Source organism: Drosophila sulfurigaster, chromosome 2R, assembly GCF_023558435.1.
Source record: "Drosophila sulfurigaster albostrigata strain 15112-1811.04 chromosome 2R, ASM2355843v2, whole genome shotgun sequence".
Taxonomy (NCBI): Eukaryota; Metazoa; Arthropoda; class Insecta; order Diptera; family Drosophilidae; genus Drosophila; species Drosophila sulfurigaster.
In genome coordinates, this window is record NC_084882.1 from 22,068,292 (window position 1) to 22,094,986 (window position 26,695).

Sequence of the window (26,695 nt, forward strand, 5' to 3'; positions counted from 1 at the left end):
GCCCACCATATTTTTCTGGCTGACAAACAAAAGGCAAGTGGACAAGTTAAGCGATTGCGAATTCGTTACAATTCCGCATAAATTCTATGCAAACAAAAAAGTTCTCATCGAAAAAATGTCTTCTTGTTGTCCAATCGTAAATTTCAAATTTTTCATAAAAATGTCATAACAGCAATTCCAGCGACAACAGCAGAATACAGAACAGAAACAGCAACAACAGTGCCAATAATAGCAACAACATCAAAATGAACTGACTTTGACTGTGTCGGCGTTTTTCATCTCTCGAATTTATGGATTTTTCGTAATTTCGCTTAGGGGTAAGAATAACACTCTCAATACTTTCGAGGGTAAATCCGAAAAGAAGACACAAAGAGAGAGAGTGAGTTCGAAAGAGAAAAGGAGTGGGAGTGTAAATGGCACAGCCTTGTATAAATTGTAAGCTGGAAGGCTTGCGAATTTTTTTTATGTAGACAATAAAAAAGGACGATAAAAATTTGTAGTGTCTAAATTTTGCACTAATTTGAATTAGAAAACATAGAAAGCAATATAAATCAAAACAATGACACCAATGGGGGCTCAAAGTGTCCAAAATTAGCTATATCAAAAGAACCCACCAAAGTTTTACTTTATCACTTTTCTTGTCTTTTTTGGCGCGCTTTTGTCGCATGTGATAGAATAAGAATGTGTGAGTGAGAGAGTAAATCGAGCACACCGCGCACAAGAAATACTTGGATATGTACGATATGTACATGAATAATACAAAATAATTTAAGCAACAATAACATTTTGCCAAACAAAGCATAAAACACTTAAAAAGGCGTTTCGCTCGCTCGTTCTCTCACTTTGCTCACTCTCTCACACACACTCACTCGCAAGCGAAGAGTCAAAGCACTTGCACTCAAAGCGATAGTTTCGCTCATCTTCTTGTTGTTGCAGCAATTGCCGTAGCTATGTGTGTGTGTGCGCGTGTGTGTGTGTTGGTTAGTGTGGGCGCTTGGCGCATACGCATTCGCATTCTCACGTTATAAACATCAAAATTAAGCATCCATTGGGCGCGCACTAAAAAACCAGAAATCGTATAAGAAAATGCCACACACACAAAATTCACTCAAAAATAAAACGCACTCAAAGCGCGACGCGCTCTTGCACTCAGTTGCGCTCAGTTTGCTTTGCTATCTTCTCTGACTCAAAATGAACGGCCATCATGCCTCAGCACACAAACACACACAGACACACACGTATACAGCCATGCTTACGCACACAAACAAAAAGAAGCAAGCAAGAGCAACTGCTGCTGCTGCAGACTGCTGCTGTTAACGTTTTATTGCGATCTAGTGAGTGCGAGCGAGACAAATAGCTGTGAGCTCCATGTTTCTTATTGCCATCGCTGCGCCGTCGACGTCGACAGAGACATGAGACTATTGACTGCATATTTGCGTGTGAATTCGCTCGTATGTGTGTGTGTGTGTGTGTGTGTTTGTGAGAGACTAAGCGTAGCGCTTGAAATGAATTGCTGACTGGGCGACGACGGCGGCGACACTGTCTCTGCGTGGCCAAAGCTGCGGCCTCAGCCTCGCATGGCTTTTGTATTGCGCCATAAACGTTTCGCTGCTCGTAACGCCACAACGGCCGACGCGGACACAACGCCAGCCATCACGCCAGCAGCAGCAACATACACAGACCCGCACCCACTCGCAGCCCGGCATCGAGACGGCGGCATCGAAAAACATTGGAGACACAACGATCCCAGCCCCAGCTCGCTAGTCAGCTAGTCAGCTAGTGAAAACCATCCAGCAGACAGACGAACAGAAATTGAGACCCAAACTCTCCACAAAAAAAACAAAAAAAAAACCTCGCAGTCGCCAACAAACGCTGCGCTGCGCTTTGCTACGTCGCGCTGCTGCTCGCGCCGCTGCCAACGTCGGCAGCAAAAATTACCAATTACACGAAATTTTTATACTCTTTTAAAAATTTCGTTTTATTATAATATTTATTATCGTGGCGCGCAGTAGTGTCTGCGGAACAGCGCTCGCTCAGTTTAGCTCAGTTCAGCTTCACTTGACTTGTCTCTGCCGATCTCCGATTCGATTCGATACGATACGATACGTTACGTTGCGTTGCGTTACGATTACGTTACTCGCCTCGCATTCACACTCGCAGTCGCGTTGAGAAATTCGCGTTCGCATTCGCTCTGTTTATTATTTTGTTGCATTCTTATTGTCGTTTAACTGTTGCCGCTTATTACGGGCTTTATAGTGCGGTTTATAGTGGCACGAAGCGCTCATAAAAATCGCCGTCAGCAGCCACCAAAAAAATCATCATAAGTATATTTACCACACACAAAACTCACACACACTCGACAAACAATCAAAATAGCAATCAATCAAGCAAAACTTCACACTAAAACTCCAGTAAAAAACAGTAAAAACACTAAAAACAGTTATCGCAGATCGTTAAAAAAGTGTGTGCGTGAACCGAGAAACCGAGAAACCGACGACAAAACTAAGATAAACAATTACAAAACTGTCACAACAAATGAGTGCATATAAAAACACAAAAATTAGACAAGAGAAATTACAAATTAAAAAGCCATTAAATTAACGCACAATTCGATAGTTCACAGTTCTGCATTCTGAATTTGATGTGTTCTGTGTTTACCTGTGTGACTTCAGCTTTATGGCATTTAAAACAAAGTAATTAAACCCAATTCTCAGTGCAACAACACAACAACCAAAAAAAACACACAGACAACTTGCCACACGCACTCGAAAGGTCGTAAAAGTCGGAGAAAAAAACAAGAGAAGAAGACGTCGTGCGCCGGGACTTTCTACTAGAGAACGCCCACGCTTCTCGAGTTGTGAATCATCGCTAAGGAAATCCAAGGCAATAAAAATACATAACGCCCCAGTTGACCCGAGCTCGCAACTCGCAACTCGCATCCCGCCAAGTGGCAAAAGAGAGGCAAGTGCCAAGTGCCGTCGCAGCTATTAAAAATCGCGCGCCTATAAATCAAGCGACGGCAGTTCAACCGCGCCTCGTGCATTTTCCGTGTAATTGATGGCCGCAGTTTAATTACTTTTACAACAAATAAACGTCGCACTCAGCACACACAACAACAACAACAACAAGCCAAGCCACACACACACTACACACACATAAAGCAGCTGCAAAGTGCAACTTTTAACAAATTTCGTTGTGAATTCAAATTGCAAAACTTTCAACAAAACGCTTCACAACAGTTTTCATGTCAGCGATAAAATTCTAGGCTAAAAAGGTAAAAAACCGCTAACGATTTTAAGTTCAAATATCAACAAAATATCTTGCATTATTCCCTTTATCGAATTGCACAAACATTTTAAAAGGGGATGGATACGTGGCACTCTCTTTCTCTCTATACTCTCTATCATAGTCTTTCTATGCTGCTAACACTCACTCTCCAATTTTGAACTATACTAACAATTTGCAATATAAAACTAATCCACATTCTTGTGCCCCGCCCATTTCTTATAGTATTTTACTAACCTTCATTTTTGGCATTGTGCAAAACATTTTCGATGCGTTCAGAATTAGTTCCACGATTGTGAATATAGCAGCGACAGCGTATTCTTTGTTTTCTAGACTTGTTTGTCTAGCTTCTATATCCCGCAAAAAATAAGATTTATATCGCAATCGCATATATCCATTTGGATAATGTTCTTTTTATGAGTCTTTTGAAAAATATTTAAAAATATTTGCCAACATATCCCACAGAGCTTACGACTGTCAGTGTTTTGTGTTCTCTTATTTGTGAGTGCATTTTAATTTGATTAATTCGAAAATAATTTATTTAGTGAGAAAACGAAATTAGTTTCGACTGAAATTGCTAGAGACATTTGATTTATATATTAAGCATGTTATATGTGAAAATAAATGATAGAGAAAATACTTTCAGTTCAGCCGAACTCATTTAGAAATACACTCAAGTATGAGTCAGTCCTTTGTCGACCTTTGACGACCTGCTGATAATTGTGAATGCCCCTCCCATAAAGGTGTTCCAAGTCAGCTGACAGTCTGAACAATCCTGCTAGGTAAACCAGAAACTGCAAGTTTGAGGAAGGAAAGAGAAAGCAGAAGGCATCAGAGAAAGATTGTTATCTTGTTGGCCATATGCTTATCTCACTCTAACCAACTGAACAGGCAATCCTACTCAGGATCGTATTGAAATGATCGAGTGAATTCGAACCAAATTTGTTAAAAGGCAAAATCAAAAAAACACACATTGAAACCATCAAAGTCTTATCCAAAACAATTCAGATAAACGAGCTGCCACATCGCCAACCAAATTGAAATTGAAATCGAAATCGAACTCGACATCAGTATCGACATCGACATCAAATTGAGCCAAGCATCATCTGCATCCATTTAAGAATAACCCAAAAAAAAAAAGAGAATCATCAAATCCAATCAAAAACAGACTCCAAGGCAAATTCTCGGCTAGAGAAAAATATGTGCAATGTCAAAATTTGTTTTCGATAGTATGCTGCCAAAGTACCCACAGTTTCAGCCATTTATCAGTTCGCACTTAACCTCAACCTCCCCAAATTCGTCATCAGCAGCAGTTGCCGCCGCACTTGCCGCCGCCGCCGCCTCAGCATCCAACGCCGTCTCGTCGCCTGTGATCCATCCGGGCAACAGCGCCAACAGCAGTCTCAGCAGCCACAGCGGCCATCTGCAATCCTCGTCGCTGTCGCCAAGCTCCAGTGCTCTGCAACTGGGCAGCCAATTGAGCCAACAGCACTTGAGTCAATCCTCCAACTCACCGGTCTCCTCCTCATCGCCCTCATCATCCACACAACAACAACAGCAGCAGCAACAGCAACAGCAGCAACAACAGCAGCAGCAGCAACAGCAATCACAGTACTCATCACTATCCGCCGCACTGCATTTGCAGCAGCAGCAGCACATCAATAAGTTAGCCGCCGCCGCAGCTGCGGTCAGTTCGCAAGGATCCGTCTCTGGCCTTGGTGGTCATCAATCCCTGGGCCACGCCCATCAGCAGTTGCTGCTAACGCCTCCATCGGCGGGCAACTCACAGACCGGCGACAGCAGCAGCTCGCCTTCACCAGCGGCCAGTTCCCCATTTGCCATACCCACCAGCAAGATGTATCCATACGTGTCAAATCACCCCACCAGCCACGGTGGCCTCTCCGGCATGCCCGGCTTCTCAGGCCTCGAAGACAAATCCTGCAGGTGAGCATCATTTTGTACTCATTTATTTACTTATTCCCAAGTTGGGACTTTTGTGATTATTTACTGCACTCAAAATTAGGTGGCAAAAAGGAATTCCTTCAAACCTTCAAATTTTCTTGCAAATCACAAACTCAAATTTTATAAATATAAATTTGAAATCATAATAAAATATAATGCTTGAAGTGAACATTAAATATAAATAAAAATTCACTAAAATATATTGAATTGAACATAATAATAAAACATATTGCCAGATTAAAAAAAATATTTTTTTTTGACTTCAAAATATCAATTTATAATGTGCACAAGTTAGATATAAATATTCAGACTTTAATCCAATTAAATCTTTGAATTTTTTCAAATAATTAAATCAAGAAATAATTGAATTCCAATTTCATATATACACTTATAATATGCATAGAAAAAATAAATATTAAACGTCGAACTTTAATTTGAAAGTAATTATTTTAAAAAAAGACTTTATTAAATTTCAATTCAAAATATATAATATGCAATTCTTATATAATTACGTTCCAAATGAATACGAAGAATTTAGAAATATATATTCCAAATTAAAAGTAATTTACAACCAACAAAAAACTCCGATTTAAAATTTAAAAATTTAATATTATTTTAATTGCATTCCAAATTTATGCAAAGTATTTAAAATAATGTGTACTAGAATTCAAATTTCCACTTTAAAGTAATCATAAAATAAGAAAGATCACTCAATAGGTAAGATTTCGATTTGATTAATGCTGCAGAATTGAAAGAATAATAATAAAATATAAGTTGGAATAGCACTTAAAACATTATTCCTTCATTCAAAACCCAAGAATGGCCATTGGTCAACCACAAATCCATGCGCAATGTGCTCTAATTATCGTTTCGGCCATTGGCCATTCATAGAGTGGCCATTAAGGTTTTTGTCCACTGGACAAATTAGGGCAGCGCTGCGGTGTTGCTGATGTTGCCAGCTGGGCAATTTGTTCATGCTGACCACAAGATTCGCACGCACATTAACCTTCCGCTGTGGGCATATGCAAATGGCTTGAAAACACACACAAACACACACAAAAAAACTAAAAGTCGCCGCGGGCGTAACGTGTATGGAATTAGTGCGCAATTAGAGGCAACAACTACTCGTTTACAACTGTGACTTGAGTCGCGCTCTGTGTGTGGCTCATTAGCATCTTTGACTTTGACTGTATGCTAATCGTCTCTCCCATTCTCCCACTCTCTCTCTCTCTCTCTCTGTCTCTTTCTACAGCAGGTACACAGACACCGTGATGAACAGCTATCAGTCGATGAGCGTACCTGCCTCGGCATCCGCCAGCTTTGCCCAATTCTATCAGCATGCGGCTGCCGCCTCGGCGGTATCAGCGGCCAGCGCAGGAGCCATTGGCGTCGACTCACTGGGCAATGCCTGCACACAGCCCGCATCCGGCGTGGTGCCCGGAGCCGGAGGTGCCGGCCAAGGTATTGCGGATCTGCCGCGCTATCCCTGGATGACGCTCACAGGTGAGTGAAGAGAGCAGCAGAAGATCGAATGGTTGTTGAATTGTTTTTTTTAATGCTGCAATGCTGAGGCTAGCACATAAAAATTACTATTAAATTCTGCATAAATCAACGCCCGGCACAGCATGAGAGCCGCATCAGCGTGAGCATGAGCAGAAGAATGGCGGGGCAGCTATTTAATTTATACCTTTATGGCCATTCGGGCGTATAAACAATAGATAAACGCGCTCGTTCTGGGCCAATTCAAAATTCATAATGAACACTTTGTGGGGCATTTCCAAGTCGTTCGATTCGCATAAGTCTTCTGCCAAATACGAACTACAAGATTGTTTCTTTTGACGGCGACAGACAGACGGACAGACAGCGAAGCAGACGAATGAATAGATGAACAGAGCGCTAAAAAGTGGCAACAGTAAATAAAAAAAATGAAAATAGTTGAAAAATGTTTCTTCGTTTTGTTTCGTTTCGTTTTCTTCTTTTTGGTTTTCGTTTTGTTGGAGCGGCGCGTCGATTTGTAATTTAAATAGCTTCAAGGTTGCCACACACAACCAAATACACTCGCACACACACACACACTCGCACACTCTCAGAGCTACTTAGATGTGCCCCCGCGCATATTAAAAAAAAAAACTGACAATCACTCAGCGTCAGATACTCGCGGCCAAAGATACAGATACATTTTTTGGGTCTCTTTTTTGTTGGCTGACTTTTTTGAGTGTTGTGTTATTTTGTCAGTGGTTTTGTGGTGCTTCAGCTGATGTCTTCTTTTTTTTTTACTTTATGCGCCAAACGTAGTACAATGCGAGTATGAGAATATAGCGAAATATTCGCCCACAAATTTATGTGGGTCAGTTTAATTTACGCGAACCTCGTTCTGGCAACGTCAACGCGCATTTTTGCCTTGCCCCAAGCAGCTGATTTATTTGTTCATTTATTTATCGGTCTGCACTCGATTTTCCTTATAATATTGTGCGACTTTTCCAGGGGTTGAATGCCTTATGAATAATGATAATCATCAAAATAATGAATATATACCAAATTCAAATGAGTTATCAACTCTTGAAGAAACGCAGTTGATTAAGGTGCAAATGCATTGCTGAATTAAAGAAACGATAATTTTTGAAATAAGAAAGCTAATAAAGCATTTTACTGCAGATCAGATAGGCTACTCTTAATCTTTTGTAAAATCTTTTCATATTAAATATGCAAAAGAGTGATAGAAGTTATGGATAAATCAGACATTCTTTTGTTAGCTTATCTTATCTTGTATTATAATTATGTTAGATTTCATAGCTGTTTAAGTTTTAGTAGGATTGAAAATTCGCAAAAGCAGACAAACGGTATTCGGGACAATGAAGTATTTTGCATATCTCTCGCTCACAGCACAAGAGAACGATAAACTTGTCAACGAGATCATAGACGACGACTGGCTGCGATGAAAGTAAATGTGAGCATGACGCCATTATGGCAGCCAAGTGCGCGACACATTGCCGCAGTCTTCCCTCCTTACCTTCCACCAACAATGCAAGTTGTGGGAGAGAACGAGAGAGGGGAAGAGAGAGAGGAGTGCTGCTCGCTTGTGGCAATGTTGTTTGGGCCAGAATCGACGCGACGTCAAGACATGTTGCCTTGCTCCCCCTGCTCCCGCACCACCTCCTGCCTCACTGCACTGCACTCAGCTCTGGCTTTCTCTCTGTCGCTCCTGTGTTGGCCAACTGCAGCCAGACACGTCAAGACCGAGTCAGAGACTGAGTCGAAGCCAGACCCGGACACGGCAACGGCAACAGCAACGCTTTACAGCTGAATGCTTGCCAAATGCAATTTAACTAATGAATTTTAATATTTTACGCCAAGGCGTCTGAATGAATTTTCATTTTCACATCGTTGCACCAACATTGTGGCAACAACGGCAACAACAACAATGTGTGTGTTTTTGGAGGGGCTGCCAGTTCTGTGCCTGATTATGCTGATAAGAAAGCGTAGAGGTTAAGTTTTCTTAATTATGTGGAAAAGCGAAGCAAAAGCAGCAAAAACTAAGAAATGCAGCAGGAAAATTGCAATTTGTAAACGCTGCACGTGCAACAGAGAGAGATGCATGTAATTGAGAGTGAGTGAGGGAGATGGAAATGGTTGCATATACATATAAATTCAGCAATCATCAATGCGACAAAGTGTCTACGCTTAGTTACTATATAACATTAACCCTAAAGCCGCGACTCTTCCCAGCGAATTTCTACATATTAGAGATTGTCTCTCAGTCCATTCGTCTGTCTGTCTGTCCTTCTGTCTGACTGTCTGCTCGTCTGTCCCATAAAATGCCAACAGCGACAGGGGCAAAATGCACAGAAATTTGTGTATTTTAATTAAAAACGCGCCGGAGCTAGAAACCGAGCAGCTTCATCTGCTTATTAATTAGGCGTCGCTTTGTCGCAGTCACAGTCACAGTCGCAGCCATCGTTGTGGTCGTGGTCCACTTTGCTCCACTCTGTGCTCCAACTGTGGGCACTGGTCATTGGCCACTTTGTTGGTGGTCTTGTCTGAGCCTTGGAATTGAAGTTGAAGTCGCAGTCAGAGTTGGAGTTGGAATTGTAACTGCAGTCGCTTCGCTCTTTTTTATGCATGGCGCTGACAACTAAGTCGCAAACGACTTGATTGAGTGGTTTGCACAAAGAAGCGCACAGAGACAAAGACAGCATCAAAGATAGAGACAGAGATAGCGAGCGAGCATTGAGTGAATGTTGTTATGCAAGCAGACATCAGTAAAAAAGAAGAATGTCAATTAGCTGCTTGAGGAATGCAAAAATGGAAAGGAAATTAACCAAGTAATGTGTCATCCATGTGTAGTTAGCGTTCTTCCATCATGCTCAAGGCTAACTCCTTTATGGCCTGCACATTAAAAATTACTAAACAAAAAAAAAAGTATTTATAAAAAACTAACGTTTTTCTTTTCTCTTTCAGATTGGATGGGAAGTCCCTTTGAGCGAGTCGTTTGTGGCGATTTCAATGGTAAGTACCATTAAAGAACCCTTGAAGTTAATCACTCGAATGGCATTGGAAAAAAGGAAAATGGGAAATGCGAAATGGGTTATCCGGCAAATATGAAATTATGAAATGTGGCCAGACGTTTTTCATCATATTTTTTTTACGCTGAAATGTCCTTGAACAGCATTTACCTGCTGCGACTTTCGCCAGCAGCTGAACCCTTCACATTCGTCACATGGCTCGCTCCTGCTGACTCTCGACTCGGACCTGTCATAAATTCTGTCTGCAATTCATATTCTCTCCTTTCTTTGATTTGAGTCCTGTGACTTTTGGCTATCCGGCCAAAGACAATGGCCAACATCCGGCACAACTGGCAAGCCAGCCAACAATCAATTCGTGAAAGTTGCTTGGCAGCAAATCAAACTGAAATTTCGAGTCCATATGGCATGCGAGTCAAGTGTCGGGCAAGATCGTAAATCACTTTGATAGACTACCCGGCGCTCTCAGCGTATTTCAATTGCATGCAAAGTCCCCCCCAACAGAAATGTATCTGTATCTGTATCTATGTGTGCTGCCCATAACAAGCAAATGGCCGAAATGGAATTAAGCACGTAGCCAAATGCTCACTCGAGGCGCCAAATTTGTTGACCATAATCGTGAGTCGAGCTCAATTCGATTCGCTTTGCTTCGCTTCGCTTCACTTCGATTCGATTTGATTCCGATTGATCAATTCGATTGTCAGCTTTTGATCGCGAATCGTGGATCGTGTATCGTTCTCGTTTGTTATTATTGTTGTTGTCATCGTCGTTAAATTGCTTTTACGAGCGTTTTATGATCTATTTACGATTTTACGGATGGTCTTGCGCCTCGCATAACGATGGTCATCATTCCACTCTGACTACTGACTAGCGATCACCACCGCAACGATCGCTGTTTTATATGCCCGATAATGGCGTGTTGCTTATGCTCCCAGCGATTGTTTCCAAACTCATTCTCCCTTTCTGTCCCTGCCCCAATGCTGACTGTTGACTGTTGACTGCTATGCAATTTCCCCCTTAATTACTTAGTTCAACGATTCATTGTCCATAAAAATGTAAGTAACTTAAGACCGTAGAACACACAGTGAACAACACAGAGCCATCAACAAACACGGGTAGCACCAGACAGAGCAACAGCTCCTCACGATCGCGCACAATGGGAACGGGAATGGGAATGGGAGTCATAAAAAAGATTAACGACTGCGTTCGCCATTCGATTCGGTTAATGGGCGACACGTAACAATTTTGTTGCCTCGATTGCTTCAATTAGTTGAAATTAGTGTAACACTGCACTACACAAACAGCAAACCAAACCCAGAAAACTATTTCAAATACTAATTTCGCGAATGCCAAGCTAAATTCGCAACTGCCTTAAAAAAATAATAGTGACAAAAACACATTTTTCTCAATATATATTAACTTAAAACCATCATTTCATAAAATGAATTTAAATGTTAAAAAAATAGAGACCCTTCTCTTTTATTTTTTTTAAATTAAATTTTTAATTTTAACTATTTAAACTAAATCAAATAAATAGATATCCCTAAATTTTTCAAATTTAATTGACAGATAAACACATTTGTTTAAATGAATATTTACTTCATTTAAAAAAAAAGCATTTAATAAACTATATTTAAATTTCAATTTAAATAGTACATTACATTCATATTGATGTATATTCCAACAACTTTAAACCACTGTGCGACAATCGTAAATACAGCTGCTGCTGCTGTTTGTTGTTGTATGCTCTGAACGTCAACAGTTTCGCCCAGTGGTGCCATTAATTGGAATTAAATGCGCCTTAGACACATTCGACTTATGGCTTGGGCAGACGCCCACATTGCGCATACGCACCGTGTAGCCAAGCTCCTCTCACACACTCGGTGCTGATTGCAGCCCCTAGCTGACAGTCGTCTGTTGACTATGCCATGTAATTGCGAGCCGTTTAATTGGCGCTGCACAAACAAATCTGACCAGCTTCAGTTTGGCCCTTGGCTGGAATTGGAGTCGCCCCCGAAGGGAGTCGGAGTGAGGCTCCCATGAAAGTTGAGGGCCAAAGCCCCCGTTGCTTTTGGCTCTGTGTACGTGCCATGGCTGTGATTTTTGCTTCACAGATCGTTTGACATGCGAGTTGGCAAAACTCTGCAAGCACAGCTTCGCAGAGATCGTTGTGTTTGCTTTGTAAATAAATCATGCCACATCGAAGTGTTAGTTGGAGTCATTTTGCGCAATTTACAACACTCAGAGTCGCTGTTTGACAAGCAATTAACTCGCTGTTCTTGCATTCTCTAATTGAACTGGCAATCGTGTCGTAAATATGTAGAGTACAACGAGCTCAGACAGACAGAAATAAAATAAAATCAATTGACAAATATTCGAAAATTATTAAAGAAATAGTTTCAGCTGCTTGCTTATCTCAAATAGTTTTCACCTCACATCAATCAATTGTCAATATTATAGACTGGAATGCAAATTACTTGATCTTAATTAAACTTGTTACAAATACATTCCTCAGATCGCATTACATGATGATGTTCAATAGAATATGTTTGTTGCACTCAGTCAACGATCTTGTCTATTTTCAAACCCTTGTTAATAGTTCGTTCTGTGCTGAACTTCAACCTTCAAGCATCAGACACTTTTGTTGATTCATTTGGGTTTGGCTTTTCACCTTCATGGCAGCGATAGCGCGCGAATAGCGACGCGCTAAACAATAATATTCATTATTTTTATTAATTTAACATGCCATTATCATAACTCATGATAAGCGATCGCGATCGAAGCATTGAATTAAACTGACAACAGTCACAATTCCATTTTTAGTCTATCTCACTCGGCGTCTCAGTTTCTCAGTTGCAGTCACAATGAGTTCGTTTCAATTTCCAATTCAATTTCAATATCAATTTCAATTACTGTCGATCGCATGCACAATGTCATTGACAGCGGACGCGTCTCCGGGTCTGCAGCATCAGCAGCAGCAGATGCAGTCTCGGATCTAGTTGGCGGAGCAGATAAACGCGGCCTCTGCGACCCCGGCAACCACTTAACGCCCAGTCCGGGTCGCCATCTCCGTCTCACTCTCTATCTGCTATCTCTCTCTCCGGTCTGTGCGGACGCTGCAAGGGTTAATTTATGAGGCGCGATAAGCGAATTCCATTTCGTTTTGGTTTTGTTTAATTTCCGATTTTCTGTTGTTATTTTCTTGTATTTACATTTGACTGCCTCGCGCTCTATCTCTCTCTTTTCCTTTTTCATTGCTATCTCCCTCTAGCTTGCCCCGTTGAGGGCGTGTCGTGGTGGAGAGCGGGGCGGGGTAAATGTGCGACACCGTGTTATCGGCACGTTTCGTGGCATATAGACTCTTTTTTGTTGCCTTCTCCACGGCAACGGAAAATTCGAAATGACACGTTTGCGAGTTGCGATTGCAACGGCAATGATACCCCGTCCCCCTTGCCTGTGTCGCATCCGAGCCGAGTGGAGTTTTGAACTACCCTGTGTGTGGCTGTTAATCTGCGGTTTTAATGCCCAACTGGCGCAAATTGGCGAAAGGGTTTCAAACGCAGAACACAGTACACGGCTCGACAACAATTTTTCTCCCTCTCTCTCTCCTTTCTAGGGCCTTACTCTATCTGTGAGTCTCTGCCTGAGGGGTCAAAGTGGCAGACAGACTGACTGGCGCTATACTCCATGCTCAATTCCATGCCCCATTGCCATGACAGACATGTAAATTTTGCAGACGAAATCAAATTAAAAGCGCACACGTTTCGCAGACAATCGTTCGCCCCACTCCGTCTGCCTCTCTTTCTCACAACTCTGTGTAAAGTTTATTCCTTTTGCCGTGCCACAAAGTCCTACACGTGAACTTTTGCGTTTTCATTAATTTTAATTTAGCAAAATTCGCATTCAACTTTTATTTCAACTTAGTTGTATTTAAGCAAATTGTTGTTAATGTCGTTCTCGTTGTTTTAGTTTCCATTTTGTGTGTTTGTGTTGAGCCGTTTTTCACGCCTCGCGTGCTACGCTGCATTTCCCAGTCATTTTCCGCATTCCGCACTCTGCGTGACTGTCTCCATTTCGTTTGTGGCTTTGTTTCTCTTCTTATTGTTGTTGTTGTTGTTGCTGTCATTAATTAGTGCAAGTAGTCGTTAATATTAATTTCATTGCGGAATTATACACGGCGGTTAATGCACTCTGCAATTGTTTTAGTTATACTACATATATTTAACATTAATCTGAAAAGATAAACTTTTATTATGTGTGCCCGAGCTGCGATTACGCCCATTATTCGCATTATCGTCATCGTTATCGTTAGCTATATGAGCCATTATACCTATTGTATTGTATGGTTGGATATACATACATATATGCGCATATGAACATTAATGAAAGAGCTCTTAATGGATTATTATAGTAGTAACTAATTGATCACAGCAGACGGCAAGCAGAGTGTTCTCGCATTTAATAAGTGTGGCCACTTGAGAAAGCCATTTTAATTGGATCTTATTAAAAATTTTAAGAATTTTCTGAGGCTCATTCAATAAACAAAATCAAAGCAAATGACTTGCGATAGTAACAATAAAAAACTTTTGCTTTCAACTGAATGATTTGTAAAATGTATTAGTCTAATAATATTCATAAACTGTTGCCAAGTGAACTTTTTTTTTTAATGTAAAGAATGTTTTCAAACTTATTTAATAAACAAAGTCAATGCAAAGGATTTGCGATATAATTAATTCTATAATAACAATATATTCTAATTCTAATAACACAACGTTTGCTTTCAAGTAAAATTAAATGAAAAACTATTTTCTTTAAATAAAAAGTATAATATAACTTATTTCAAATGAAGTGCAGACAAATCGCTTCCAAGTCAAAGTTTTTTTCATTTAATCTTATTAAATTTATTAGAAATATTTTAAAATTCATACAAATAACATCGACGAAACTATCGTTGATTTTTCTGCGTCACAAACTGGTTCGTTTAACCGGTTTATTCTTCATTGTTTATTCTTTTATTTTGTTTGTAATTGAAACTCGTTATTCCCATTTATTCTCACACACTTTCAATGGTGAAAATCTTTTGTCACTGCCAAGAACTGCTGCAACTTTCTTCTCGTCTTTAATGAAGCCATTCACATTATTTTTGACAGCACTGTCATAAATTGAATGCAGGATGTGAGCTTAAGGATCAGAGCGCACAAAACCTGTCGCAGACACCATTTTATTAAATGGCTGCTCAACAATGGAATGAATGCAACATTCAGAATAGTCATTAATCAAATTGTGTCAGCTATAGAAAATGAGAAAATGGTTTAAATTATCCAGACTGGAGTTGCAGCGTTGCTTGTGGTCTGCGGTTGAAGTCGGAGTCGAAGTCGAAGTCGGGGTCGAAGTCGAAGTCAAAATCAACTAGGCAACCAATCAGCCAGCTATCAATTGAGTGTATGTGTGCTGGTGTGGGTGAGTGTGCCTCAGGAGCACACAGGACCACACCTTAAACCCAATGTTAGACAGGAAAGACGCTGGCAATATGAAATTACGAGTATTGTGTGCGCCGCGGGAAGTCAGACCCTGAATATTGAAATTTCTATGCGGAGAGTGGAGAGTGAAGAGTGGGGAATGAGAATGGGAATAGGAATGAGAATGAGAATGGAGGCTAAGCATGAGTTATGTGCACGGCTAGGTAAATATAGAACCCGCAGCAAATGCGTCGATCGATCGATGCTTTTTATACGAATTTAAATGTCACGTTTGCCTAGTGACTCGACTCGATTCGACTCGACTCCGACTCCGACTGTTTTGTGTCTCGCTCTCTCATGGAATGGCATTTTAATACGTCATCGTTTCGAAGCGAGGCCCACGCAACTTAAATTATGGCCGACATCTGCTCAAGTTGCTCGACGAAATAGAAATTCGAAATTCGTGTTTGTTTTTACCAAATGCCAAATGGAAGCAAACGACTGTTGACTCTCGATTCGAGACTCTCTTCAATAGAGGAGGAGGAGATGTTAGAGTGTGTGTGAGTGTGCAGTGAGCCGTATAGCGCATTGGGGAAACAACAACTCGACAATCGAGTCTCAGTGCTCAGCTCTCAGTTCTCACTTGGCGCAATTTATATGTGTTTTCAATAAAAGTCGATATAATGTTGCCAAGGTTCATAGAACGCACCAAATGAACTTGGCAACACCAACAACAACGACAACGACAATGAAGGCAATCAATTTCAATTCAGTTTCTTCGCCTTTGCCGAAAGCCAATGAGGCGTCTAAAAGGGCAAGACGAGGCCAATTGCAGTTTTGATGCTGAACCTTTTTCTGCTTCTGCTTTTGGTTTTTCTCTTCTCTTTTTTCTGATTCTCATTGTAGCCAGACAAAGGCGCCAAAAAGTGTTGATGACCCGACCCGACCAAGCACACACATAACCAAATACACACACACACATATTGAATTGCACACGCTCACAGAGAGCAAGACCACTTCATTGTCATCATTGAATTGCCGTTGAATTGTCGCGTCGATTCGCAGCGATTTTAATCGCAACTGGCGCGCATTAAACGCCTTTCATTTGCAATTAAATTGAGGCAAAAACACACACATACACACACACAATCACACACAAATTCGCACACTCAACGAGTGATAGAGAAGGGGAAGGGGAACTGCGGTCAGTTTGGCGACGCGTGCCCCGGAAGCTGTGGCCAAAACGACGACAGCTGTCAAGCGCAGGCAAAAATCTTGCGGATTACCAATTCTAGACGCCTAATACCATTTATAGGCCATCGTTACAAATGTTCCAGCTGCCCGAATCGCATCCGCTTGCCACAAACCCCACCTTCCCACATTCGCTCTCTCTCTCTCTGTCTGTTGCCTGCCCCAAATTAGTTCGCACTCCTCACTCCCTTTCATTCTCTCCTTCTCACTCTTCCAACGCCGCAACAAATTTATCGAAACTTTCAGAGCAACGTCGAGTCGCCCTCTGATTTTGCTTTGCCTCCTTCTTTCCTTCTTTCTTTTGCTCTTTCTTTGCGTTTTCTTCCGTTTTCCCTTTTAACTTCTGGCCATATATTTTTCACATTTATGGCGGGTATTTTGTCTTATCACACCCTCGTGTTTGCAGTGCGTGCAAAAAATTCCGACCTCGTCCTCGACCACGTCTGTAACTCTCCTGCCTCCCACTCCCCCTCCCACTCCCCCTTGCTTCTTGTCCTGGCAGCGTCTGTGGCTCATTGCTGGCACTGAAAACATGAGACTGGCAACTAAATGGGAATGTGGTTGTGAGTGGGCATGTGGGTGGTGCCGGAGGCAGCCAAACCACCCACGAGATTAAAAATGCTATAAAGACAGTAAGGGTGAATGGCTCTAATGGCTGCCATTGCGCTGCTCCTCTTGTTCTTGCTGCTGTTGTTGCCGTTTCTGTTGTCGTTATGCGTTGTTATCCTCTCTCTCTTTCACACTCTTGCTGTTGCCATGTTACTTTACTCACACACTCGCATACACACTGAAACACGTATTAGTGGCATTTTCGGGCAATATTAGAAGCCGGAAAACAGCAGCAGCCCAACGAAGTGGAGGCATAGGTGATCATATCTGTATCATCGTGTAATGATAGTCCACCAACATATGCAGACAATTGCGACTCTACGAAACACAACAGATAAATAGCAGACGAGATTTAGGTCCTCATAAAGCACATACATAAATAAAGTACATACTGCCATAGAACTCTTCAGTTATAAGATTTGCGATAGCAAGATTTATTTCTTTGGATATATCAATATGATGAATAAATGATTTTTTAAAAAGTAAATTTAATTTGCAACAATTTTAAATTTAGTAACATAGTTGCATTATATTTTTATATAATATAATACAAAATATTATAGCTTGTTCTAATTTATATTCCAAAAAATAATATTACTACTACTGAACAAAATTGTTTAAAATTATGAAAAATAAGAATTTAAAATCAATCAACAAAAGATTTAAAATGTAATAATACAATATAAATTAAATAAAATAATATAATAATTATTTTAGATTTTGAATAGAATTGGATTTTTAACATAATGAGATATCACTTTTTGTAGCTAGATGCAACTGTATAGAGTTTATTTTAGAATCAAGTTTTATTTTAGAATCAAGTAAATGAACAAACAAAAATTTCAACTCAAAAGTAAAGTGAACGCAATCTAATATTTGTTTAGTATCCTTTTCTTTATTTTAATAATTTTAACATTCTAAAGCAAGCTAGTTAAAAATAGCATTATTGTTAAATTTAGTGTACCAACTTCTTCTAATTTTTGAGCTACACACACAGTGTTGCCATAAGCCCTGCTGCGAGTTCATAATCAACTAAAGAGGCTACCAGCAATTCTTTTCATATTCAAATTCCCTAACAACTACTTCCCTTTCGATAACTGCGCAAATACAAAGTTCAATTACCATTTCTGGACTTCATTTTGATGAACCAAACATTCTATAAAGAAAACTTCAATGACACCCTTTACATTTAATGCTACACTTAATTCAAAGTGTACTTGGCTGAAATTAGTCTGCAATGTCTTTGTCTCGACTAAATTTTCAATTTAATTTGTGTTTACATTAACTTAAGCTCTGCCCCTAATCCTAATCCCTCTCTACTGCCGCAATATCATGCTCAAAAAGAGCTCAAAGTGCCAGTTGAATGGGGCAAAAGCAACTGTAACAGGGAGCAATTCCAATAATGGCGCGAAATATTTGATGAGAATATATTAATCCCCCGAGGAACGAAAATCGAGGAACAAGGAACGAGGAACGGGCGCTTAGTGCTGGAAAATATTTGCGGAAAAGCGGCAAAATCCAAATGCCGAACACACAGAACAGCAAGCAAAAAGATAGCGACGCCCTGCCATATATTTTCCAAGATTAAGCACACAATTAGCAATTTATGCTGCTGCCGTTGCTGTTGCTGTTGCTGGCACTTTGTTGGAATTGGGGCTGGAGTTGGAAATCGAGTGGGGGAAGAGGGAAGAAGCGAGAGAGGGGGGCGTGGTTGGGCAGATAGCATTGCTAACGCAAAACAACAACATTGGCAACGCATTGCACATAAATTGCACAAAAAGCATCCCCGTCTCTGCGCCGCCTGTCGTTGCCAGGTTGTGCCAGGCACATCTTATAGCAATCACCCCTCGAGCAGGCAGAAGAACAGCACAGTACCCCACAGCACACCTCCGCATCCTCCCTCTGTAGCTCTGTTTGTATCCTGGCGCAGTGAAAACAAAATGCCGCGCGCGTCTGATTAAATTTAAATAAATTTAATAAACATAAATTATTTGCAGTAGCTCTCTGCTACTGCCTCCTCCCCCTTCATCTGCTTCATTCTCATGTCATCCCCCAACACCCTCAACGCTTGTGCTTGGCAATTTAATGGCGGCGCTTAGCTACCTGCCCAACACCACCAAAAGCACATCCTTGCGTCGTCTGGCTTGAGTCCTCGCAGTCTGCTAAAAGCCGCACAAAAGGCGCCAGATGTTACCCAGAAGCGACAACAACAACAACGACAACAACGACAGCAACAAATGCCGGCAACTTGTCAGCCAGACTCGTAGCGGCTTTTCTTTGAAAGTTTAATTAGTCCTGGCGCGATGCTGCCTAGCTGCCAATGCCTCGCATTTGCATGTTTTGGATGTGAACGGATATGGATGTTCCCCAGGGAAGCCATTTTGTGTCGTGCATTCCACCAAAAGAACACTGCAATTTGCGCTAAATGCGCAAAAGATCGTTCCCAAAACTCGACAAAACAATGCTAGAACACAGAGCACACACACAGAGTTAGAGCACGAGGGAGCCAACTTGGAGCCATCTTGGAACCAAGGCGAATTGTTGAGGCATTCATATTTGTTTCTCTTTTTTTTGGACTGAACATTGTTCATTTTGTGCTTGTTGTCTAGTTGTGAGCATGTTGAATGCCTGCTGTTTGTTTATATATCTTTCAACATGCCATCCGGGAAGTTCGTTTCGAAATACTTATAAACAAATCAGCATAAAACATACGATAACCCGCCGCAGATACATTGCAGAGTGAAATTTCCAAAAGAAAAAAAAAAGAAAAAAACGAGAGAAAGGGAAGTAAAGGAAAGTGCGGACAAGTCCAAGTGAGAGACTAACATTCACAATGGTGGAAAACCCTTAACCTCAAACAACATATTCTAACAATATCTTAGAAGGCTCAAAAGGCGCCAGCTCAGCGAAATTTATATTCATAGGCGGCATGCCAAAGAAACTTTAAAAGTTGATTCCATAAACACACTTACATTAAAACATTTTTTGAATATTTTTCAAGTTTATTCAGATTAAATAAATCAGCAAACTTATGGATAGACTCTAAACAAAATTAAGTAAAATGCAAAGGCAATTCATCCATAATTTTGTTGAACTATTGTATCTCAACTTAAATCATCAGAGAGTGGAATCATTTTTAAGTGATAAATTGTAAATAATTCGAAATTATATTGAAAACCAAATTAAAAAGTTACTTAAATTAAATTTCCTCGAACATGTCTATAAAATCAAATCATAAACAATCACTGAAGTTTAAGAATATTGCTATAATTAAAATGAAATAAATCATGTTTTTAATTAAGACCAGAAAGCTTATTCAGAAGTACACTAGAATGAAGTGTGACTAATTGCGCTTTCAATTGAAATATCGATGCAATCATCTCTGTAAATAATTATTGGAAAATTGTATTTCCCAGAGTCAACAGCATCATCTAGTAATTGTTTGAGTTATTTGCCTGGCAACACATGCGTACAGAAAAAAACACTTTTAACTTTGCCAAAAAGACAACAATTGGGCAATTATCGGGAATCCAGCTGCAAGGCGACAACGAAATCCAAATTTATGTGCGCCCAAACATGCAAATGCTTTGAATTAATTACAACAAGCAGAGCAAGCCACAAAGCAACAAAAGTAATAATGAAAAAATAAACAACAGTTAAAGCGACTTTAACACAATGTTTCAAAGTTTGTGTCAAATGATATGTAAATTTGTTTATTATTTATCGAAACAAATAGCAAAAAAAAAAAACGAAAAAAAGAGAAACAAAATGTTTGTTTATTGTACAACAATTTTGTGTCGCTCGATAAACAAACGAAACAGTTGATGTCGCCGTCCCCACGGACAACACTTTCGAATGCACAAGCAGACAAACAAACTCATAGATACATATACACATTTATGTGTGTGTATATAGATACAGATACTATTAGTAGTTACACAGAGGAACAACAACACTTTCAGCCATATGAAAACTATGACGCTTTTTTTGTGTATGGCAAGCCTCGCTATTCCGTCGGTCTGTCTGCCCAGTCTACTCAAGTATCTGTGTGCTATTGTGTGTGAGTGTGTGTGTGTATCTTTATTGTACGCTTTGAATTGTTTTTATGATTTTAATGTCATCATAAGTTTCAGTCAGCTTTTTGTTCATATATGATTGAGGCTTGTTTATACGCGTCGCTGTTTATTGAACAATTACGTTTATTATTATGAATATTTTTAATTGTTAATTGTTAATGTCATTGTTATATAGTAGAACGACCCATTCAGAATGCTGACAGCGTCGTCTTGGGATACCTCTCCATACAAATCTTACCGCCTCTCTCTCCCCTCTGTCTCTGTCAGTCTCTGCACCTTGGCCAATTGCTGTTTGGCCAACGCCAAGGCGTCTGGAATCGTTTCGTCTGTTTTGGCCACATTTGTTTACTCGCCGCATATTGGTTATTGGGTATTTGCCATTGGGCTGTGAACTGTGGCGCAGTGGGGCGCTGCATACATGTTAGTACTATAAGTCATTTCAGACGCCCCACTGGACCATGAATCACACATGGCACAACGTTTCGGTTGCTGTTCGGGCCAAGAACAGACGCGTCGTCAGTCAATTGCAACGGCAGTTTATGGTGCGCTAATTGATTTTTAATTGGAAAAATGAAAATTGATTTTGCACGGAATTGTGCAATGAACCGGTTTGTGAATCGAGCGGTTTAACTTGATTTCTAGTTACCACTAATTAAATGCACAATAAATTCGTTGCATTTTATCTGCGAAACGGGGATGTAACTCAGTCGAAGACACTGATTAAATGAAAATCAATTGCAAATTGATTTCAAAATTGCCAGAGAAGCGTGAGAAACACACATTGAGGAAATGCAACGATTTCAATAATTGCATAATGTATATTTCATTATTATTGAAATCATTTCACATTAATAACAACTGTTGAAATTGTAATAACTATTGAATAAGAGAAGCCATAAATTTACACCAAAATATATTTTAGTAGAGATCATTGACCCACAGCTTTTCTCTAATAATACATATTATTACGCATCCTACTTTAGTTATACGCTTAAACTAAATGCTCCGGCGGGCACTCAATTCGATCGTTCAACTGCATTGAGTGCATTCGAGGGAGACGGTGACGTGTCGTCCATTGACGGCCATTACAGAAATCTGCCATCGAATAGAATGAAAAATCAATAAGTCTCGCACATTTCCAAGAGATTCACAGCTCAACGTTTGCCTGCCATTTGGCTCAAAGCAATTCGTTCTCTCTCTCACTCTCTGAAATTCCGGTTTCGCTTGACTCGCTCACCTCTGCGCCGACTCACCACACAGCACTCACCACCAAAACGGCAATGGCAACGGCGGCGTCGACGTCGACAGCGGACTCTCTCGAGTTTTGAGAGTTTTTTCGTCGTTGCCATGACAACGCTCCCGCTCCGTGTGTGTGAGAGTGAGTGAGTGCGATTGAGAGACGAGTGTGAGTATGTCTACCTGTCGGACACAGTTTGCTGTGGCGGCCATATTGGATTCCAGCACTCCTGTGTGCGCAGTGTGGCTATCTCGCTTGCTCTCGTGCACTGGCATTGCGAGGCTCGTAAATCTCTTTTAGGGGCGCGTGTGTCCTGGGAGTCGTGATTTATGGGACGAATTGTAGCTGCTCATTGTAGCGTGTAAATAATTTAGATTAGTTTGGCATTTCTGGGTCCTGTCTGCTGCAGCTCCATTCCTTGCTGGGGGTTGATTAGAATTCAAGTCGTTGCGACGTGGACAAAAGTTCCTCCACTCGAGAAACTTGAATGTTTTTTATGTCAATTTGTTGCCATACTATATGTATGTAATACAAACAATCGAGCGATGCTACATAGACGATAAAATAATCGTTATATCATAAAAACTATTTAGCGAACAAAGTAACTAGAAGTTTTATCTGCTAGAAAGTTTCAAGAGCCGTAAAAAATAGCCGACGATGATTTACAACTGCAATGGAAATGCATTTAAATGCACCTTTCAAAATATTACGCAAAAATTGGTCCCTTGTTTTGTTGTCGGCAACTTGCAACTTGTCAAACCATAAAAAATTTACCTTTACCATCGAGAAAAAGTGGCAACAGAAAAAAAACGAAAGGTACTGTCATAAAACAGCGAGTGGGAAAAGTGAGGTCCGCCTTGTTTGGGTCTGCACAATTTGCAGATAGCAAAATTTTTGATTTCCGAAACATAAACACGAAGCGCATTCCCATTTCAACCGAGCGACACCGTCGCGCAAAAAATTTGCACAGGTAGCGTTGAAAATTGCTAAAAAAAAAAAAAGAAAGAAGCGCACAAAAATATGAGAAATGAAAACAACAAAAAGTGAGACAGAAATGCACACCCCAGCGGGTGCTGCTGCTGCTGTTGATTTTGCTGCTGTCGGCCGCTGCTTCACCCTTTACATGCCGTGCAATCGCTAAAGAAATCGGAATCAGTGTCCGGCCAGCCGGCGGTAGACCCCCAGGGAGCTGATGTCCTGCCGCGATTCGCCTCGCACTGTGTGGCGCTGTTTGCTCAACTTGCTTTTGGCTGTTGTTGTTGACGTCAGAGCGTTCGCCCGGTTAGACGGCAACTGTTTGTTTTGCTCATAATTTGCAACAGACATTTGGCATAGAGAGTGCATTCACATTCGCATTTGCTCTCCCCTTTCCTTTTGTCATCACCCTTTTTTGAGATTCACTTGGAGTTGTTGCTGTGCTCCTGGTTGGCGCGCAATTAAACAATTGCCAAGCCAGCAAAATTATTGTTGATGCTGTTGTCTCTGGTTAATGGCAGAACACAAATCAAGCGCCTTAACGCACACTCGGGTGGCTCCACAAAGATGCCGATGCCGATGCAGTCGATTCACATGTGTCGAGACCATAAGGCGAGCCAAAAATTTCCATTTCTGTCTGTCTGACAGCATCTTCACAGCTCGTTAAGAGTTGCCAAAAACGGAACAACAACAGCACGAAAAAAAACTCTCCAATCTGTATGCGTGACAATCGTGACTAACGTCGGTATTCTTTCTCGTTTTTTTTTTCGCAGGCCCCAATGGATGTCCGCGTCGTCGCGGTCGACAGACTTACACCCGCTTCCAGACACTGGAGCTGGAGAAGGAGTTCCACTTCAACCATTATTTGACGCGACGGCGGCGCATTGAAATCGCGCACGCACTATGTTTAACCGAACGCCAGATCAAGATCTGGTTCCAGAATCGACGCATGAAATTGAAGAAGGAACTGCGCGCGGTTAAAGAGATCAACGAGCAGGTAAGTTAAGGGGACTCCATCAATCCCATTTGCATATCGGATCGATTTGCATCTCAAATTATAAAAAAAAACGAAAAACTTTTATTTGAACACTTTCTTAATGTGCCTTTCCTTTGTTTCGTTATCTCTAACGCTACAGGCGCGACGTGATCGTGAGGAGCAGGAGAAAATGAAGGCCCAGGAGACGATGAAATCCGCCCAGCAGAACAAGCAAGTGCAGCAGCAACAGCAGCAGCAGCAACAGCAACAACAGCAACAACAACAGCAGCAACAGCAGCACCAACAGCAGCAGCAACAACAACAGGATCATCATTCGATCATTGCACACAATCCGGGCCATTTGCATCACTCCGTTGTCGGTCAGAATGATCTCAAGCTTGGCCTAGGCATGGGAGCCGGTGTCGGCGTTGGCATTGGCTCTGGCATTGGCCCTGGGCTGGGCGCTGGTCTTGGTGGAAATCTGGGCATGATGAGTGCTCTCGATAAGAGCAATCATGATCTGCTCAAGGCGGTCAGTAAGGTCAATTCCTAAATTACCCAGTGGAAGCGTCCCTTAGCTATCATAATAATCATCACCGTCGCCATCGTCATCACCATCAAAAAATAAACAAATCACACAAAAATACAACCAGAACAACGCCACCACCAACCACCATCCACCAACCACCGTCGTCGTCGTAAACGTAAACGTAAACGTTATCGTAATCGTAATCGCAATTGTAATCGCAATCGCAATTGCAATCGTCATCGTCATCGTCGTCGCTTGATGCCTTGAGTTTGGCGTTTTTTCGTCTCTTCTGTGTAATGCGAAAAGCAAAGCAAAACAAAACAAAAACAAAACAAAAGTTGATAACTTAAATACGTAAAGTTTTACATAGTAAATAGTTGTTTAAGTCTATTTCTAACATATACACACACACACACATGCAAGATCAATAACTGTGCACAGTGGAACACAAGCGATTTGTTTGATCGAATTGTCGAACTGCAAGGCTTTAATTAACTTTATATTCTCATTCACTTAACTTTTCTTTAAGTTTTCCCCATTGCATTTCGATATTGAGCTAGAGTCTATTTGATAGACTCCACATTTGCCCCACTGTGCACAGCATAATAACTGATAAATAATGAATCTCTTGATCTACACACACACATACATATAACATATATAGAGAGAATAGCTATAATTGCTTAAGTAGAGCCAAAATAGCTGAGTGGAAATGAGCGATATTTGATAGTCAAATAGTCGAAGAATAGTCAGATAGTCAGAGATAAACCCCGTGACTTTGCACACGCCCAGTGACAAATGGCAACGGAGTAAAATTGAAAAACAATTGAAACACAGAAAACTATTTGCGACTGCTGTAGGATTACTTACTTATATAGTATATATAGTATGAGTAGTATGGTATAGATACACGTTTAACTATGTTTACGATTATTATGGATATACAAATATATACAGATATGATACCCATCTTATACTTATAGAGATATAGATCGTACATTTTGTACTCACATATTTATTGGAAATTTTTGTTTATGTTTTCAATCTCGAAAAACTCTTCCAATGTTTTTGTTTACGATATATTGTGTTGTATGTTTTGCTGTCATTTGTTGTATGCCAATGCTTTTGAAATTTTTGCTTAGACGAATTATAAATTACAATAGTTCCGTCAATGCCATATTAATATTAACTTTAATACCAATTAAATGTAAATGCAAAAAAAAAAAGAGAAAAAAGCGCAAAAAAATAAATAAATAATTGAAAAGAAAAAAACCGAAAACATTTCCCTAATTAAAAGTTTAAGTGTAATGTAATATGAATATTGAATGGTATGCAACATACCCAAAAGCATAATCACGATTTCAAATACGTAATAATAATAATAATCTACAAATAATAATGATAACAACAATAACGTAAATGCAAACAGTTACAAAACAAAGGACGTTTTGCCAGTGACTAAATTAAAAAGAAAGAATGGAAAAAAGTGTAATCCGCATTTGAGTGTGGATGAGGTGTTAATTGCTACAAAAATTGTAAACTCCGAAATACGTATTAGTTTAAGGTTGCAACAACAACAACAACAAACAACAAGTAAAAACAAAAGCTGTTAAAATTACAACAGACAAGATAATAGAATAATGAATAAAGTAAAGAGATGAGTAACGACAAGAACCCCATATACGTAGAGTTTTATCTTCCCAAAATCGAAAGGATAAGAAAAAAAAAACAAACGAAAAAAAAGAAAATCAAATCAAATTTACATACTTAGCGTAAACAATGAGAGATGAGAATAACAAGTTGATTTAAACTAATG

At 40.3% G+C, this 26,695-nt stretch overlaps 1 protein-coding gene across 1 annotated transcript; it reads left to right on the top strand.

The window, feature by feature from the left end:
- The first annotated feature begins 1,589 nt into the window (after positions 1-1,589).
- On the top strand, positions 1,590-26,136 carry LOC133836402 (homeobox protein abdominal-A). The gene is made up of 6 exons (XM_062266876.1): positions 1,590-3,274; positions 4,294-5,229; positions 6,500-6,750; positions 9,706-9,753; positions 24,148-24,371; positions 24,511-26,136. Exons 2-6 carry the CDS (start codon positions 4,493-4,495, stop codon positions 24,901-24,903), a joined length of 1,653 nt encoding a protein of 550 aa, XP_062122860.1. The 5' UTR covers positions 1,590-3,274; positions 4,294-4,492; the 3' UTR covers positions 24,904-26,136.
- Positions 26,137-26,695: the final 559 nt, after the last annotated feature.

Coding starts and splice junctions, on each gene's coding strand:
- LOC133836402 (XM_062266876.1), top strand. CDS start 4,493: ATGTCAAAATTTGTTTTCGATAGTATGCTGCCAAAGTACCCACAGTTT. Junction 5,230..6,499: donor CTCGAAGACAAATCCTGCAG/GTGAGCATCATT, acceptor CTCTTTCTACAG/CAGGTACACAGACACCGTGA. Junction 6,751..9,705: donor TCCCTGGATGACGCTCACAG/GTGAGTGAAGAG, acceptor TTTCTCTTTCAG/ATTGGATGGGAAGTCCCTTT.